At 38.8% G+C, this 18,907-nt stretch overlaps 1 protein-coding gene across 1 annotated transcript; it reads left to right on the top strand.

Moving 5' to 3' along the window:
- The first annotated feature begins 1,158 nt into the window (after positions 1-1,158).
- LOC146553307 (vesicle-associated membrane protein-associated protein A-like) lies at positions 1,159-18,907 on the top strand. The gene is made up of 6 exons (XM_085253643.1): positions 1,159-1,370; positions 8,183-8,335; positions 10,056-10,159; positions 11,143-11,223; positions 16,361-16,540; positions 17,869-18,907. Exons 1-6 carry the CDS (start codon positions 1,313-1,315, stop codon positions 18,028-18,030), a joined length of 738 nt encoding a protein of 245 aa, XP_085109769.1. The 5' UTR covers positions 1,159-1,312; the 3' UTR covers positions 18,031-18,907.

Raw genomic sequence — 18,907 nt, forward strand, 5'->3', positions numbered from 1 at the left:
GGAAGATTTTCAAACTAGTTAGGTTAGTTGGCAGTAGGTCACCAGTCTGCGTTCAAGCAGCACTGCCTTAAAAACAGTCATGATTCTGTCATGGAAATCACTACGTGGGCTCAGGAACACTTCCAGAAATCACTGTCTGTGTCTGGGAATTAATGCTTGTGTAACTGGGAGCTCGCACACCTTTTTCCAGGTGGAAGAGCAATCATCACTGCTGAAAGGTATATACACTTTTTAGAGCAACATAAAGCTCCCATCCAGATGACGTCCTCTTTCAGGGAAAGCTTTGCATATTTCAGACTATGCTAATCTGATTACTGCCTTAGTAGGAGAAAAGTCCAGGTGCTGACCTGGCCTGCCTGTATATCAGACTTTTCACCAATGAAAAGCATTATAAGCATGATGAAATGAAAAGTAAAAACAAAGAAGAAGACCTGGAATTTTTGAGCAGCTAGAGTCATATATCAGACACGAACCAGACGACATTCATCTCTCAAAAGTCCTACAACTGGTCTCCAAATTTTTCCCAGAGGGATACAACTGTTGTTAAAAGTAGTGCTTAAAATCATGGTTTTATAAGATCTCCAAATCTAAAATAGTCTAATGAAATTTTGCATTGATGGAAAAAAATCACTTCTGTGAAAATAAGATAATACTAAGGGCCTATAGTCCCTTAGTATCTGTATACTCAGTATACTGTTATCAGTATACTGATTAAGTAATCTGTGGTTTAGTTTGATTGCACACATTGATTACGTCGTAAACAAACATCTTTAAAGGGTGACCACTCCGGTACTGTTACCAGGGCAACATGTGACCCGTGCTACACACCAACCTCAACATGCCCTTTAAACCACAAACAACACTTACATTTACGTTACATGTACGTTCACTAATACTTCTAACAGGTTTAACTAGACTACTGCAGAGTGAATTTACTGCGTTAATGTGCATGTATACACCGCAGACATGCGATTATCATACGTCCCTGATTAAAATTCTCGATTAAATCAATAAAGCACAATTTAACTTGGTTCTGGATTTTATAAGATTATTTTATAACATGTTTTTCCTTCCCCGTACGTCTATTTCAGTGTCCACACATTATAACTCGTTTACTGTACCATAATCGCATCAGTTGCCAGACCACGAGTGCGCGCAACAGAGGGCTGTGCACTCGCGCGTTCAAGTATTTGTACCCACATGCTCGCTGAGCTCAGTCAGCGTTTGACTCAGTAGTGGCAGAAGGGATCCAGGATTTCCACTTGTTAGTAAACTCCACGATACCGAAATCAAGTGCATCCCTTCAGCCAACATGTCAAAGTTGGATCAGATCCTTATCCTCGACCCTCCGTCTGACCTCAAATTTAAAGGTATGTGAATGAAATATTATTTATTTACTTGTTGTCGTGTCAAATGTCCAGCGAGTAGTAGTGGTAGTGGTGGTGGTGAAGCAATGATTTCACACTCCCTCAAGCGAATTTCGTTGCTAGCAAGCTAGCTAGCATTCACCGCCATTTTAAGTTAGCCAGGGAGCCGGACGGGCCGCTGCAGCCTGGCGCTATAGTGACGTGGATAGCCGGGCAGGCGTGCACCCAGGTGGCCTGCTATTCAGTACCAGCTTACTGACAGTACCAGGCAAAGAGCTGGAAGGATGTGGCTGTCAGTGACTGCTTAAAAAAAGGAAAGTTAAAGTCTACACGTTAAGAAGCATGTTTGTGTATGTCTTCACTTTTAATATCAGCTACTATGCTGTTGCTAGTTGTGTTAGCAGGAGTAAACTGTTGTTTCTTGTGGCTTAGGCTATTCCCTGGAAAGAAATTAATTTCAGAATGAAAAATCCAGCGTTCATCTTGATGCACCTGTGGCAGGAACTTGTGAAGCCAGTTAAAGTGACTGACAGTTGGAATGACAAACTTGGTTAGCTAACGTGAACTGTAACAACATGGATAGTTTATTTTTTTTTTAATAGCAACACCGGGCTAACGTTAGTTCAGTTGACCTAAACCTATTAGCTAGATATTGGCTAATTTTAAGCGTGTGTTCGCATCCTGGGCAAAACAGGACGGCACATTCATGGGAAAGCAGGGTGCTTCGCGCATTCAGCACTGATTGCTTTTCCTGGTAGTGATAACGTCCAGTGATGTGTCAGTTAACCGTTGGCTAATGATAGCTTGGCTAGCCAGCTAATGCCAAAGTTGATGTGTAGCTGTGTAGTTGTATAACCGTGTTGTTTTGCGTCTGACAGACCTGAAGAGACCCATATCACATTTTTTAAAAGTCCTAGATAGAACATAACTTTTGGTCATTTGTGAGTCCAACTGTTGCTCTTGTGGGCAAGTGGATGAAGTGGCAGTAAACGGCGCTGATTTCAATGAAGCTAGCCCTCCCAGGCCATGGGTGACACAACAATCTCCACAGTTGGACTATTTATCCTCATTATTCATTTTGACCCAAAATTCCGCACAGCACTTCTCGTATTTGTCCCAGTTACCAAGCTCTGTGCCTGCTGGAAGCATTTTTGCGAACTAGACAGTTATTTCTCTTTCTGTTGAATGTACCACTGTCCTGGACGAGGTTATAAGAGGACACTGGTGTTTGGACAAGGTGTGAATTGATACTGGTTGTAGTCTGACAGGATCATTAGGAAGGACACAAGCTCACATTCCAGACCCGCTGTGTCTGTGGGTGGGATGTAATAATTAGAATGTTTTGGTGATGAGGTGTCCAGGGTGAAACTAATAATTTTTAGTTTCACCCTGGACATTATTATTTTGCCTGTATTTGACGATGACACAGGTGAAATAAAGGCGCAACCCCCCCCCCCCCCCCCATGTTAAAACTCTGAAACTTATAAAATTTGTGTACATTGATTAAAATCCAGGAATGTTTTTATCATGCAAGGTGCAACAGAAAGTGCGATGGTGAATGGAGCCTTTTCCAACAGGCTGACATTGTAATTGGACAGGGGTATGGATGTAAATCAGTAAAAACTTGCTCTGGCTTAAGTTGAAAGACATCTGGAAAAGGTAGTAACCATTTGATTAAACTCACATTTGTTATGTCATAATAACAGCATCAAACAACAGGTTAATGGTGCTATTATGATAAAATTCTTCAATCATATGGTTGGAAAGCCACCAATAGTCTTATTTGTCTCGGACAGGTTGTTTTTTGGGAGCAACGAGGTAAACCAGAATAAATAGATGAAACTTTCTCCAGCTGAACGTTAAAATTTCATGGGTATTTAGCCTGATGGTAGACACATGGTTCGTCATAATCTGATTATGGACCTCTACTTTTTACCCGATTAAGAAATTCTACTCTAATTTGACTTATTCCTGTTACTGATCAGTCACACGGTTTACATTTTCCCTCATCAGATTAAATTTTTGGCTTTTTATATTCTGGATTGGACGCAAAGCTAAATTGCATCAGTATGATGCTGTTCATACTGATCATTGTTTACTGATCCTCATTGACTCGTTTTGTTCTTTAGCACAGAGGCCAAAATGTTTAATCCACTGCACATGTAAGAAAATCCCAATTTCTGGGTCATAAACCACATTCTAACAATTTGATATAAAATGTAAATTATAATGAAAATATGTTTATGTCCTAGCAGTAGAACCTGGAAGCATATTGTATGTTGTATATCAGGGTTTTGGTTGTATCAAAATAGTCCTTTTGTAGGGACTACACATGTTTATGACTCTGTCTTACTTAACAAAAGTCTGTGAACCTTCCTGTTATTTATGACTATCTAATAAACAAAAGTGTATTTTATGCTGTGGTAAATTAAACCCTAACTTAGAACATGTATGATAATTCCAGTATAGTGGCCCATTTGCTTTCATACAAACCAGAGTTTTGTCATACTTTTAACCGGTCGTGTTTAGAGACTCAAGTCTTTATACCTGTTAAGCCCTTTGGCCACTTAACCTGTTATTGAACCAGCATCATATTAAATCTTACATTGGGGGGGGGGGGGGACCTCTAATCCCAAGTACTAAATCCCTAAAGAATGCATCACTTAAATTTGGGAGCTGTCCCCCCCACCCTTGTTTTTGTGTTTTGTTTTGTTTTTACATTTTTGTATGGCCCACATTTAAGTGGCTTCGGTTTTTCATGTGAAGAAGCAATCTGAGGAGAAGGACGATGACCACAGCTTCTTTACCTTCACAGAGACAGAGCTAAATCGGTCTGCATGTATTGGAAAGCTGGACTGTTTTAGAGCCTCTGCTGGGACTCCTCCAGCAAGCTAGAGGGGGCAGCCCTCCTTTCCTTGGTTGGTATTTTTAGAGCAGGACTGGCCTGGGGGGACCCTAACTCAGCATACATGCAACAAGATGAGAGAGGTGCTGCTAATGCTGCTTGAGAAAAGGTGGCATCTTAGTGTTGGGCAGTGGATGCAAGCTGCAGTATGTGGGTGGGATATCTGATGCACACAACTGTTTTCCAGTTTTAGGCTTTGGTGTAGTAGTGATCATTGTGTAAAACGCACGGAAGGTAGAAATATTTTGGGCTCAGTTAATTTCGAGCTTATAGAAGCAGTTACTCATCTGTGCTAGTTTTCTGTTTAGGTCTATAAAATTAAAAAAAAGTCATGGTTTTTACCTAGTCTTTCCAGCATCATAGTGCAAAAGCTAGTATAGCATAGTGCTGAAGCTATAATAGACATTGTTTCTGGTTCTCATACTACTACAGGTAGGCTCTGTTTAGAACAACCTGGTATTGTTCTGTCAGGAAGCAAGTCATTCTTTATAACTCATCTGTGTAGCAAGAACAAAGATCCTCGAAGTACACGCCATTAACAATGAGGTTTTTCAAGTTTGTATGAAGGCATTTTGTGACTCACCTGTGATTTTTGAAAAGCAAAAAAAAGCCGCAGTAGGCACACAAGTGTACATTCTGGTATTAGCTGGGTGGAGCCATTCTGCTCTGGTCACGCATTCCTTCTTATCTTTCAGAGCATGAATCAAGGCTAAATGCTGACTTTGAACTCCAGAAATAAAGCCAACCTTTAGAACTTGTGGAAGTAGAAAGAATATTTCTGTTTCTTGGTTTGTTCTGATATTTTTAGAAGTGTTAAAAAAAAAATGCAGATATGGGGGAACTAGTTTGGATACCTATGTAAAATTTTTGTACTAGTAATTTAAATGATGAAAAAGGTGTATTTCAAATTTTGAAGCCTGGCAGCTATTGGGTAACAGGTTTTATTTATTGGTAATATATGACTCATTTAATATGTTAGGTTAGGTTGTTACCTAGGAAACCGTAACCTGGACCCGAGACCACCGTCAGCTTCAAAGTAATACACAACAAGCAGTTTGGTCCTTGTCTGGATGCAAGTTTGCAACTTGTAAAGCACAAGTTGTTAGCCAATGACCGTGCGGCATTAGATCCACCCTCCATCATTATGGCCAGGCTCAAAACGCCAAAATCATCTGCTGAAAATCCTGAACTTGAAGCTCCATAAACGGTGGGTGACATCACTGTAGTAAAGCGCATCTTTTATACTTTTTGCATGCATGAAGATGTACACCTGTTAACAGAGCCCATAAAAATATTAAGTTGTAGCTGTGTCTAAATTCACAAATTTGGATATTTTGACATATGTTACATCAGAATAATCATATGAGCTTGCAAATTATCTGGCAGGTAAACTCTATAAACATGATTTATAACATCCATGCTGTGCTCCCAGCTAACCAAACATCATGAGACATTGTCCAAACTCCCAGCCTAATTGCGCTGATCGAGTTTGGGGTACCTCTGACTTGGCAAGAAGTGTGTTGTTGTTTTGTTTGTTTGTTTTTTTTGTTGTTGTTTTTTTTGTTTTTTCCAACATGATATGTTCAATCCGTGCTCGATAGTGCTGACCGTGGTTAAGGACCTAATTTAAAGCCAGTGGTGTCACAAGATGGTGGGCTGTTGTGCAACTTTTGATCTCCTGATACGTAACCAGTCAGCATCATCATGGGATGTCTATATGAAATTAGCTGTTTTGGAGACATGAAGGGTAATTGATTCAGGTGATCACTTGAGCGACATACAGGAAAAAGAGGTAATCTTTGATATCCCAAGCGAAACTGTGCTTTCATAGGTCGTTCCACCCCACCATCTGTATTGGATAGGCTATACAGTTATTAAAAAGAACAAAAAATAAGTAAAGATTCTTATTTTAACATCCCCAAATAGTGAAACTTGGTGTCTTTCTCTCAAAGTTTCTTTGCCGTAACCTTGTATGTAACCTGACGTGCACCTCCTGAGAAATGTAACTACATGTTGGGTCGACACAGCCCGCAACGTTAGTTGGACATAGGACATAGATTTCTCGCGGAAGTCTAAATTAAGCTCATGTCTTCATAAAGCCTATGTTATAACGAGGGATGTACAGATGACTCATCCTTGTTGACTGCCATCAGTTTATCGATTAGGTGTGAAAAGGAGCAGGAAGCCTAAAAACCTGTTTATTCAAGTAATAAAAATTATATGAAGATGTGCAATTCTCTAGCAAAAAGAGGGATTTAAAAAAACAAACAAAAAAACTTGCATCAAAATCTGTACAGAGTTTCACAGCTGATGGATTTCTAGTTGTTGTACTTGTGGCAAAAACTACCCTACAGTGTAGCCTCAAGCCAAGAAACCTGCTATTCAATAAGGCTTCTTAATCATGTTGTTGTAATTGAGTTACATGTCAGTATTTTTCAGCTAATCCTTTTTAAATGTCTTTTTGAAGCTTGGCGCCAAAACGCAGCATGCCTCTCTGTCTTCCAGGGAGGAGGTGTAACCTGAAATATTGAATTTCTGAACTGCTGTGTAAACATGTAGCCATCTTCTTCAGTATTGTGGCATTTTTTTAATCTAGCAGACTTACTGGGGGGAATAAAAGCTTAATTCTAGGAGTTTCAGTCATCTAGGGCTGCTCAATTAATCGAATTTTAATCACGATTACGATCTGGGCTTTCAACGATCATTAAAAATGACTGAGCCGATTATTAGCCCCTCCCTCATTTATCCGCGACACCTTAAAGGCCGGTCCGTGAAAATATTGTCCGGCATAAACCGGTCCGTGGTGCAAAAAAGGTTGGAGACCACTGATTAAGAGGACCCGAGGGAAGCTCGGAAAGCTAAGCAGAAGTTATTTGGAGAGGAGAGTGACTGCCGTTGGTTGAAAAGAGTTTAAAAAAAAAAAAAAAAAAAAAACTTCAGTGGTGTTGCACACTATTTTATATTATTTTTTAAAAGTCATTGTTAACCCTTTAAAGCCGGTCAGAGCAGCACGCTCCGTTTTGCGTAACTATTTTTAAATCCCTGTAGAACCTGAACCGTGTAAGCTAGCGCAATAATTTGTTTTGCATATGAAACCGGAGGAGTTGTACTTACATCTTATGCCATCAGCTTGTCCTCGGTCACGGTTTCGTTCCACATATAGCTTTGCAAAAATTGCATAAAAAGCGCTTGCAGGAACAAAAACATAATATTCCAGAAACACGCTTTGCCGTTCCTATCAGCTGTTCGTAACACTTCCCACAGTGAAATGATGCACATGCTGTTTTCTTTGCAAATTTGCATCATAGGATTGTTTTTTGTTTTTCCTGCAGTATATAAAAATTGCTGTATTTCCAAAATAAAACTATGAAGACACTCAAAATAAATTTCCTGTGGTGGGAAACTATTTTTTGCAACTTTATTGTATTTAAAGTTTTGAGGGATAAACCTCTTAAATTTCTCCAAGTAGAAATATATGTAAATAAAACAAAAGCGATTTTCAATTTTTTTTGTAGTTTATTGCACTTTTTTGCAATTTATGTAATTACTATGCACTTAATGCATACATATTATTAAAATATGGGCTATAACAGTTGTATTGATGTATAGCAACTTGAAATGCTCCCACAAATGGCACTACAGCATGTAAAAAAAATAATATAAGCTCTGGTGGACTTGGTTCTATGGTAGGTCTTAAAGGGTTAAATAAATATCGTCAAATAATCGTGATCTCAATTTCAGTGAAAATAATCGTGATTATCATTTTTGCCATAATCGAGCAGCCCTACAGTCATCTGTGAAGTTTTCAGAATTTTGGATTTGAACCATACACCAGTGTTGGAGACTGTGCTCTGAAATACAAAGCTAACGCTGCTTTTTTTTTTTTTTTTTTTTGTGTGTTGTTTTCCAGGCCCTTTTACAGATGTAGTCACCACCAACCTCAAACTGAGGAACCCTTCTGACAGAAGAGTGTGTTTCAAAGTGAAAACGACAGCGCCACGTAGGTACTGCGTACGGCCAAACAGCGGCGTTATCGATCCTGGATCAAGCGTCAACATCTCTGGTAAGTTTTTATTTGTTAACTGTCTTTTTGCCACCCATTTGAACATGTAGATTCGGACTGAGTGTGAGCGAATAAAGGAAATGTTCAGTCATAGGTCAACAAGTTGGAGATTTCAGTTAGGGGGGAAAAAAGTCCAAGTGACCTATGCTGTTTTTACAATGATTTCTGTATGATGTTTTTCTCATGACCCTTAAGGCCACAAGCAATGAAGTTGTTCTGTGTACAACAAGAGTTCCTTTAGCTTTAATTTCTTCAGGCTTTATAGTCTTCTCTGTCTACCTTTTGAAGTAGATCAAGTTGTGCCAGAGACCTTATCTCAGCAGTTTTCCTTTAAGCAAGTTGACCTATCTAAGATGCTATACATTACTATATCTTTTGAATGCTGGTTTATCTTATGTTTGCTGATGACATTAAGGTAGCTTGGGTACCATCAGTTTGTTGTGTTTAGGCTCCACAATTGTCCATTCAGGGTGGCCACTGGGGCCTAACAGAAATATTGGAGTTGAGATAAAGCAAAACTTCTTATAATGAGGAATATTAACAGAACACATCTGAAAGCAACCCATATCAGCATCTTAATTGAAGTAATACATTACTCTGATTAGTGGTTATAATTTCATCTTTTTTGGTATGTAAATTTGGCTGCAGGCAAAATGGGGTTTATTGGGCCAGATTAGTTTCAATTTGGCTGGTTATTAAGATTCATTAGTCATTTTAAAGACAGTTGCCTGCATTGTCTACAAGCACTGTTTCAGCTCACTGCAGTGAAAGGGGAAAATGGGTTGCTTGTTTTTAAAACGGTGACCCTTTTCCTCCAGCAGGTTTAGCAACTTAAAGTTATTTGAGCTCCAGCGTGCTCAGCATTACTACATGTGAATGTCTGTAGAAACGTCTCAAAGCACTTTTGCACCATAGTCCTGGTAATGTTTATTGTGCTTTTAAATTCCATAATGGTTAAATGCACTGCTTCTGTTTGTTCTTTGCAAACATTGCCAGTTTAGTGTATGACAAATGGCATTATTTCAATGTTTGTGTGCAGAAATATCCACACATTAAAGTTTCAGAGGGCTTTATTTCTTTGATGCTTTTAGTGAACAATGACATTGCGAGCTTGTATTGAATTAAGTTGGAAAATGAATGACATCCTCTTGAAACTCAATAGATCCTTTAATGAACCTATTTAAGAAGGGAGGGAGGATGCCAAAATGGATCTCTTGTGAATGTCTGACTCGCTGAAGTGTGTATTAATTTAATTCAGGCAATCAGGTTTTTAGGAGCTACGAAAGTTAGATTCTTATTGGTCCTTCAGTGTCATTGGGGAGGTACCCGTTTGGTCTCACACAATCACATTAAAGTACAATAAGGACTCCTTCAGAAGATGGTGTGCCCCCCTGGTCTTAACAGCATGAAGTACAAAGGAACACTGAGAAGGTCTAAAGATGCTTTGGAACAATCATCCTCCAAAGTACCTTGAAAAACTGTAAATTTACCTTTTTGTTTAAAAAAAAAAAAAAAAAAAAAGGAATCTATTTTTAATAAAAGTTGAGTAAAGAGGAAAAAATCACTGATAAATTAAAAAAACATGCTGTAAAAACAATGCCTCGGACGTTTTCACAGGTCATTTCTGGTGTTTAGTATGCTGACTGTTTATGCGATCTGTTTTCTGTGTATAGATGTGCTTTTATTCAAACAGTTCTCATTGATCATTTCTGTTTTACAGTCATGCTACAGCCCTTTGACTATGACCCCAATGAGAAAAGTAAACACAAATTCATGGTGCAGACTATTTTCGCCCCGCCAAACGTCACCGACATGGAATCATTGGTAAGTGACTGGGATTTACTTTTGAACCCATTATTTTGCTTCTAATGTTGCAGCGAATAACACAGAGGTGTACCTTTGGTTACATAGCTCCGAAGTCATTTAAATGTGTCAAAGTGGAAGCATGACTATAGTATTTGCACAAACAAAACGGTAAACCTTACTAGTTAAAATCTGTTGAACTGAATAGTTTTTAATACTTATTGAATTCTTTCACATAAAACAGTTGATCAGCTTAAAAAAAATCCCCATTTAAATGTTTTGTCTTTCTTCCACATTTCCTTTTATATGTAAAAACAAACATTACTGTTCGGTCTTTATTGGTAAAAGGAGCCCTATGCATTCCAGTATCACATGCACATGACTTGTGCTTTAAAATATTAACTTGATTGACTCAATGAAAACATTTCATGTATGATATTTGATAGTAGAAAGTCTTTTACTGTTAAACTTTAAGTTGAAGGGTTATCATCATCTGCCGAGTTAATTTCCTTACTCTGAAGCATTTTCCAGTTATCCACCAGGGGACAGCAGAGACTCGGTCAGCCAGTAAAACCTGTACATACCTTGTCATTGTATTCATGAACGGACTTGTTTTGAATGAGGTTTAAAATTCAGGAAGTATAGTATAGACAAACCGAGGTCTGACTGGTGCTGATGTATAAAATGGAGTCTCATGTTGTGACTTAATCTTTTGTTTCTTTTCTATTTTATCGTCTGTACTATACTTTTCTACTTTATTTCTTTATAAATTCAGAGTCTGGGTGGTGCCATTTTGAAATATGTTGAAAATAGTTCAAATAAACAGAAATAAAAGGAAATGAAGCTGCGCCTGTGTTATATAGATTTTAAGGCTAAATTGCTTGTACATACAATGTGAAGTAGTTGGCACAGTTTTAATATGTGCATGTGTGAACAGAATCTAATCTGCTAGAAGTTCAAGTTGATGAATAACATGCTTTCATTTGCTTTTAAATCCTCACTAGTGGAAAGATGCAAAGCCAGATGATCTCATGGACTCCAAGCTGAGATGTGTCTTTGAGCTGCCATCTGAAAATGATAAAATGGTAAGGTGCAATGATCAGAGTCCCTCCTTGAACTGGATATGCGCTACTAAAAACTCTAGAAAAATAAAAATTGTCTGGCATAGTGTTAGCATGACATTCCTGTGTCGAGAGCAGAGTGTAAGATCTCTGCAGCATCTTGCAGCTAAAACAATGTTCAGCAACTAGGTGCAGTTAGAATAGCAGTGTGATGATTTACAGGCTGAGACACTGCCCATGGAGCAGTGGTTCTATATGCTTCTGAAACTATGTCAGGTTGGTAAAGAGGATGAAGCTTAAATGGGTCAGATTAGGGCTGTGCGATATGACCAAAATCTCATATCCCGATATAAGACATCTATCGTCCCGATAACGATATAAATCACAAAAATTTAAAATTTTCTGTGAATCTCGGGCAGCTCGACTTGCGTGAAGTGTTTCCAGCTGCGCGTCATGTACCTGGAGTCGAGTGTTTTTAACAATGTATGAAACGAGGCATTTTTAGACATAAGTTGTAACGGCCGCCGTTTTCTTTGCAAGTATTTATTACACGGTGTGCTGCGGGGAAAAGCCTGTTCTAATGTTTGAGTCTAAGGTTTATTTTTTTAGCACCTGACGGCTCTTTTCTTGCTTCTCATCCGTAAATACTCTGCATACTCTTTCACGGGTTCAGTTTATTTTGAAAAGTCTTAACAGGATCTTGAGCTTTATTGTGAAAGGTTTACGTAGAAAATAAACACGCAGACACGCGATGGTTTTACCCTTATTGTTGCTAACGACAATGCATAAAAACAGGCGCTTGTTCGTCAGTAGTGTGGTTATATTAATTATAAGAGAACTTTAAGAAATTAATATAGCCACTACAGTGACCATCAAAACGATGAGAAAATATTGCCGTAAACAGTTTATTTGTGACACCATGAAACAAACGATAGCGTAAAATGAAACGATAGACGTTTTTATATCGTCATCCGATATCTATCGAACAGCCCTAGGTCAGATCAATACTGCAACGTAGCCAGAAAACCAAAAAACTGCGAGTGAACGGATTCTGATTATCTGACTGATAGCAGGCTTTACTTTTTCACAGCTAATCAGTGTTGACTGATTAAATAAGTTATATTTTGTAGGACCAGTGTTGCTTAGGATAATTTTTCTATTTCCAGCAGCTGACTGTGAACTGTGTGTAAGTAGGAGCACATTTCCCTCATCTTAATAGGACATACCCCGCGATATACAATATCAGGGTTAAGTTCCTAATCCAAGATATGCAAATCTGAGTAGGATTCACTCTTATTATGGGGACCACTGAAGTAGAAACTAGATGATACTTTCCTCTTATTTATGTCAGGACATCAGTATGTGTCACTTTGAATCATAACCTTTTTTAAAACCTTTTTTTTTTTTTTTTTTTTTTTTTGTGCAGTTTAAAAACAAAGTCCAGATCAAAGACCTGGCCTTAATTTGATCAGTCTCATGTACTGCAGCGGTTGTTTTTATCTAGACCTGGTCTGATGTGGTTTGGATCGAGGAAAATGGGCTATAAAGACTATAAATCCTAAATTGTGCTATAAATAATCAGTTTTTCCACTTGTTTTAATCAAATTCAGGTTTCATAAATGTTACGCATTAAACTTAGATTTGGTCTCATTGTTGTCTGGATGGAGATGAAATTTTCGTGTGTGTGTGTGCGTGTGCGTGTATTTTTTTTTTTTTTTTTTTATTAAAAAAGCACAGACAGTAATGCTTCATGATGGGATACCTGTTACAAGACCCCTGCTCAAAAGTGAGATCTCTCCCTGTACTATTCAGCAAAAAACAAAAAGCTTTTAACTTTTTGTCTCTGAGAAGTTATTTGTAAAAGTAGCCATAGCTGAAATCTCTGTGCACGCAGTTATGTTTATATCGTGATTAGGGCTGAACGATTATGGAAAATAATCTAATTGCGATTTTTTTTTTTTTTTTTTTTTTTTTTTTTTTTTTTTTTTGCCCCAATATTGCGATTGCGATGCGATATGCGATTATTTTTTAAGGTCTTTGTCTTCTGTATTATTAAACAAAGACAAGCAATACATCATATAGTATGGCCAATACTATATTACATTAATTTTAAACTGTTCTTTCCTGGAAGACAGACCTCTGTTATGATGACATGAGGTGATGCATGAATTGATGACTGACATTTTTATTTAACTTCTTCAATCACAACAGTATATTTGAACATACACAATAGTTTATTTTTAGCTTACAAACATCTGAGCATAAAGTGCTGACAAGGAACCCTGGTGTAAACATTAAAATGAAAGTCAGTACAATGTGCAGATTGCAGAAATATACATAAACAAAATCAGTGGCTTTACCACACTCAGTTTTTCGACATCTGTGAACTACTAGACAGTCATTCAATTAAAAAATAATATTAAATAAATAAAACTAATAAATAAAAAATACACACACATCTTACTGATCTCTGCAGTCAGTAACATTACACATAAAGTGCAAACATAATAGCAATTGTATAAACACAAACACGCCTTTAAAGTTTAAAGGCGTGAAATTGGACGGTCTAGTTCTGATTAGCGTCACCGCTGTCTCGGTGGCGTTTAATAAACTCGGCCGTCTGCTTCTTGCTATCTAAAATATAACCAGACACTGGTGTAAATTCTCGACTGTCTCATACTTCTGTTTAATAAGTTTTCTGTTTGACGTTTAGTCAGCTGTGTGAAAACCAAGGAGGAACCCACCCGGGGGATTAATAAAGTTTTATTTTATCTAATCTAATAACTTTAATCTCAGCCAAACCGATTTACTCACGAACAAACAAAACACTGAAAAAAGCCCAACAATAACATTTTTAGGTTGTCTAAGTGACTTATATATTACGTTTAACCCGAGCAGCGAAACTCTGCGGTGATCTGAAAATGATGTGCCGGGAGTTGTGCTGTTCTCGGCCGCATCAGTAACCCTCGAGCTCCCGGCTAGCTGTCGAGCTGGTGGGTAGCAGACGCCTCTGAAAACGTCGAAGCACTTTTGCAAATATGGGATATCTTGATAAACCGAGCAGATATTTGATGTTTACACAACTACTTTCTCGCCTGAAAATATGTTAAAAGTTTATTTTGTGACCCTGAAAGATTAGTATGAGTAATTTTAAAACTTAGTAGCGGCCGCCATTGCTGGAAACTGGAGTTTGGCTGGGCCGCGCTATGAATTCTGGGATATGGTAGTAATTTGGACAGCCTTCGGCGCGTCGCTGTGACGTAATCGGTCTACAAATGCGGCCTCAGGAGGATGCAGCCCATGAATTTGGACATGTCCAGAGTATAATCGCAGCCTTTGCGGTTAGAAAATTGCACTTGATCATGTCGCGATATTATCGCAAATGCGATATATCGTTCAGCCCTAATCGTGATATTTACTCGGATGATATTCGCAGTTTTAAATGCCCTGAATGTCTTATTTTTCTCTCGTCGTGTACTCTCAGGCACTACTACATGATACTGAACAAGCATCTGGCATCTGTAGGACTTGTACTCTCTGTTCCACAAGTTCTTTTTGTAGCTGAAGGGAGTTCTTTATGAATGAATTGAGGACCGATCAGGCCACGTGCCTCCTGGATTGTACTGTGTGAGTGTTTAAAATATGGAACCTATTCACAGAGTACCGAAGGTCATCTTCTGCTTACAGGAACATGTTAGCGTGGGTCATGCCAGCCTTGTGTCAATGAAAATATCCCTAAACTATTTATTGAAAACTTGGGAAATCTGTGCTGCTTAACACATAAAAGTAATCAGAACCTGAAGTCTCTCCTAAAATACATTAATTAATACATTAATTGTGTTGTGCTCTATTGCCAGTTTTCCAAACTTTGAAAAATTCATTTTGTTGCCCAGATCAGTGAAACCACCGACTGTTATGTAAATGTACCTTCTGGTAGCTCCAGGTGTTGGCAGTGACGGCAGTTGTGTGCACCATGTATCAGGGTGTAGCAGGTCGCACAAAGAGAAAGACACAGCAACGTGTTTTACTGTCACACCTCTCTACTTAAATAAAGACCAAAGGGACATGTGTAAGCAATACTGACGTTCCTGAGCATAGGAGAAATGTTATATGTAAATGTTTAATTACTAGATGTATATTTTTTTTTAGCATGCATCAAATTCTTGTGGCCCACAGGAATCGTGGCTCGTCAGTGCGTTTTGCATTTCAACAGCTAACTTTGTCTTCGCTGCTGATGTGAAACACTGAATAACAAAGGCAGCTCTAACTTTTTTTGTAAGGTGAGAAAAGGTGAAAGCTTTAATGAAAAAGATGTTAGTGTAGCTTAGTGCCTCCACTGTATGTCCTAATAATTTAAAGAGAAGTTCAGACTTTTTGTTTTTGTTACAGAGTTACCTAGGTTAGTTAGGTTTTGTGTGTGTGTGGTCCCCCAATATATAAGTAACTCCTCTGCAGGCTCACATTAGGTCATTTTTAAGACTTAAAAAAATAAATTCAGTTTGTGTACGATCAGTCATCCTTGTTTTCATTGCTTATCTGAGCCTTAGTAGGCCTCATTATAAATGCCTGACTTGTGGGAGCGATATGATGTCCAGAGGGTTTTATTTGTTACCCTCCAGGAAGATAGCCAGGACTGTGATTTTAATTTTAATGTAGTTTTATTTACTCAAGCTTGAAATATGTTTTTGTTTAACAAATGGCCCAGAATGATCAGGATAAACTTCTATTAAGTACTCAATGCCTTAACTATGTGCTGGCCAATCATCCTCAAGAGCGTAGTCACTCCCTAAAGGTCTGCTTTTGAGCCAGGAAAAACCCAGATCCTGCCCTCGTACTGATTGTCAACATTCATCTGCTACTATGCAGCACTCTTTTTTTTTTTTTTTTTTTTTTTTTTTTTTCTCTTCTTCCTCCACCCCTCATGTTGTCATGCTGTCTGTGCCACTACACAAAGCCACATCCACCATGACTTTTGGAAAGACATGTTTTTTTTCTTTTTGCTTGTCTCTTTCATCTGGCACCATGAGCCTCGGGGCCCTCGAACAAGGCCGCCTTTCTTTTGGCTCATGCGTCCGTCTAGAGGCTAACCTCCATACTTAGCCCAGGGCATACTTAGCCCAGGGCATACTGGGCCTTACCTCATCCTCTCTTTGTTGGGCAGAATGACGTGGAGGCGACCCGAGCCGCCCCCGTGATGAACTCCGTGAAGGCGGAGTCGTCGGCAGCCGCGGTGCCTATCGCTGCCGGAGCGGACGACGCGGAGATGAAGAAAGTGGTGGAGAAGTGCAAGAGACTGCAAGCTGAGATGAACAAGCTGAGTGAGGAGAACCGGCAATTAAAGGTTGGATATGATTGGTAACTAATTGTAGTCAAACACTTGGATTTTTAATGCTAATGCATTCCACACAGAATAAAACTGAAACAAAGTGTGAATAGGGATTTACTGTCAAATATAATTGTACGAGCCTGTGAGTACACACCAACATCATACTACTCTCTGGTGGTTTTGAGTGTGTTTGTTTCAAACTCCGTAGAGGCTTGTGACAGCAACATGTTTGAATGCAACACAGCATGTTGTGTGGGTGTGTTTTGCTGGGTACTTCTCACCTCTGGCTCTTCCAGAGTGTTGAACTGAGGATGAGAGAGGTTTGTTAGAGCAGTCAGAGTGGAAACATGAATTTTGTGTAGTTGTATGAATGCAGATTTTTATTCTAATGCACGCTTCACAACAACCAGGCAGTGAGAAGGGACAGCTACACTGAGGGCCTAGCAGTCAGTCTCAGCATTAGCAAGGGAAAGACGCGTCCCTCTGCTGGAAAACAGCAGGATGAACGCACCTCTTCTGTTTGAAGAATGCAAGATGATATGCAAAAATCAGTTGAAATAAAAGATTAAAATGTATGGATTTGCATGTTATTGCTCTGTTTGTGGTATAAGCTAGATAAGTGACACAACAGGAATTTTCTGAGGCAAACTGGAAAAGGGAGGGACCGTTTTCAGGATATTGGACACTCATTTGAACTATTAGATGACTTGTTGGCATGTATGTTGGAGTATGACAGGATGTGCATCTAGTTTGATGCTCTTGTACTTAAAAGTGGGAAAATTACACATTGTCTTCTCCACAGTGAGGTCACAAAGTAAAGAGAAATTTCTCAGTTTTCTGCCAGTTTCAGTTGTCATTAGTGACCTCTCTGCAAATATATAAGAACAGATTTTCAGCATCTGCTCTCTCACTGTGTGAGATGAGGGGAATGGCCTTGGAAAGTGTGTCTTAGAGTACATATGTTAAAAGGCTGAACAAGCTCAAAATGCGCATCCAAGTTGCAAATTTAACTTTTTTGACTTTGGAGATGGTTTTACAGCAGCCCAGCAGGACGCTGGACACCTTTTTTTCTCTCTGTTTACATATACAGCATTGTTCCTTCCTTAGTATCACTATGAAATTCTCCAACTCGACTGCTATGTTGGAATATTGTGGTTGCTTATTTCGTAGTCCGTCTCTCAACAATGGGGAGTGAACCATGAGTTTAAGTGCAGTAGTCACTGGGACAGAAAACTGCAAGTCTGGGCTCAAAGTTTGAGAATTTCTGTAAACGTGCTTGTGTTTTACTAATCTTATTACCTTATTCACTCCTCTTCTTTATTTGTTTTCTGTTCTTTACACAGGACGAAGGTTTGAGAATGAGAAAGATGCCCCGCTCAGACCACATGACACCAAACTCGACCAGCCTGCTCGGTCGGGAAGCCAGCGCCGCCTCCCTACCATCCCTCCTCGTTGTCATAGCAGCCATCTTCATCGGATTTTTCATAGGGAAGTTCATCTTGTAGACTGGGAGAAGCATGCCAGCCGTATCCCACGCCTCGGCTCTGGAATTAAAAAAAAAAAAAGGAAAAAAAAAAAAAAGAAAAGGAAAAAGGCCTGGAAAAACCGAGAAGTCTTTCTGTTGACTTTTGCCATATCATTGGTAGTGTGGCCTACAGTGAACACATCTGTACAGTATCATTTGAAGGCGGCGCCTTTTTACAATCTCACACAGTTAGTATGCACAGAGTTGAGTGAGGAAAGGCGACAAAAAGCGATTGCCCCCCCCCCCCCCCCCCCCCCTTCTTCTTTTTTTTTTTTTCTTTTTTTTTTTTCTTTTTTTTTTTCTTTGCCTGTATAATCCAGATATCCAGTGTGGTGGGACAATGAAAGTTGTATACTATCAGTCAACATGGAAGATGCACCTAGAGTTAACCATGGGCAAGAAGCGCTCAAAAGAATAATATCTCTTCTCTCCCCCCCCCCCCCCCTCTACTTCTGTTTTTAATAGGAATTGAATGGAATGTTAGGTGTCTTGTAAATGTCGTTTTAAATCCTTTTAAACAAAAAAGGAAAGAACTTCCATCATAAAGACGTTGCTACCTGTTGCTGGATTGCCTCTGAAGTAAAATCTGTTCGGTTTGTAATTTCTTCTACTTGTGTTGGAATGTTCAGGCCCAGCTGGGGATATAGGTGCCTCCTTCTTGTACATTTGTCTTGATCTCACAATACAAATACAGACTTATTATTATTGTTATTATTATTATTATTATTATTATTGCTACTACTATACAAATCGTATATCCTTCTGAGGCAGTTATTGACTGAAATAACGTTTCCATTCTTAAAGTCCTGTCAAAGGTATTCAACATTGAAAAATAAAAATGAAAAATGTGGTTTTCA

The sequence above is a fragment of the Mchenga conophoros genome, linkage group LG18 (genome assembly GCF_057382185.1).
Source record: "Mchenga conophoros isolate Kocher_MC1m ecotype Shallow Benthic linkage group LG18, M_conophoros_male_GT1.1, whole genome shotgun sequence".
NCBI lineage: Eukaryota > Metazoa > Chordata > Actinopteri > Cichliformes > Cichlidae > Mchenga > Mchenga conophoros.

Coding starts and splice junctions, on each gene's coding strand:
- LOC146553307 (XM_085253643.1), top strand. CDS start 1,313: ATGTCAAAGTTGGATCAGATCCTTATCCTCGACCCTCCGTCTGACCTC. Junction 10,160..11,142: donor TCACCGACATGGAATCATTG/GTAAGTGACTGG, acceptor AATCCTCACTAG/TGGAAAGATGCAAAGCCAGA. Junction 11,224..16,360: donor CATCTGAAAATGATAAAATG/GTAAGGTGCAAT, acceptor TTTGTTGGGCAG/AATGACGTGGAGGCGACCCG.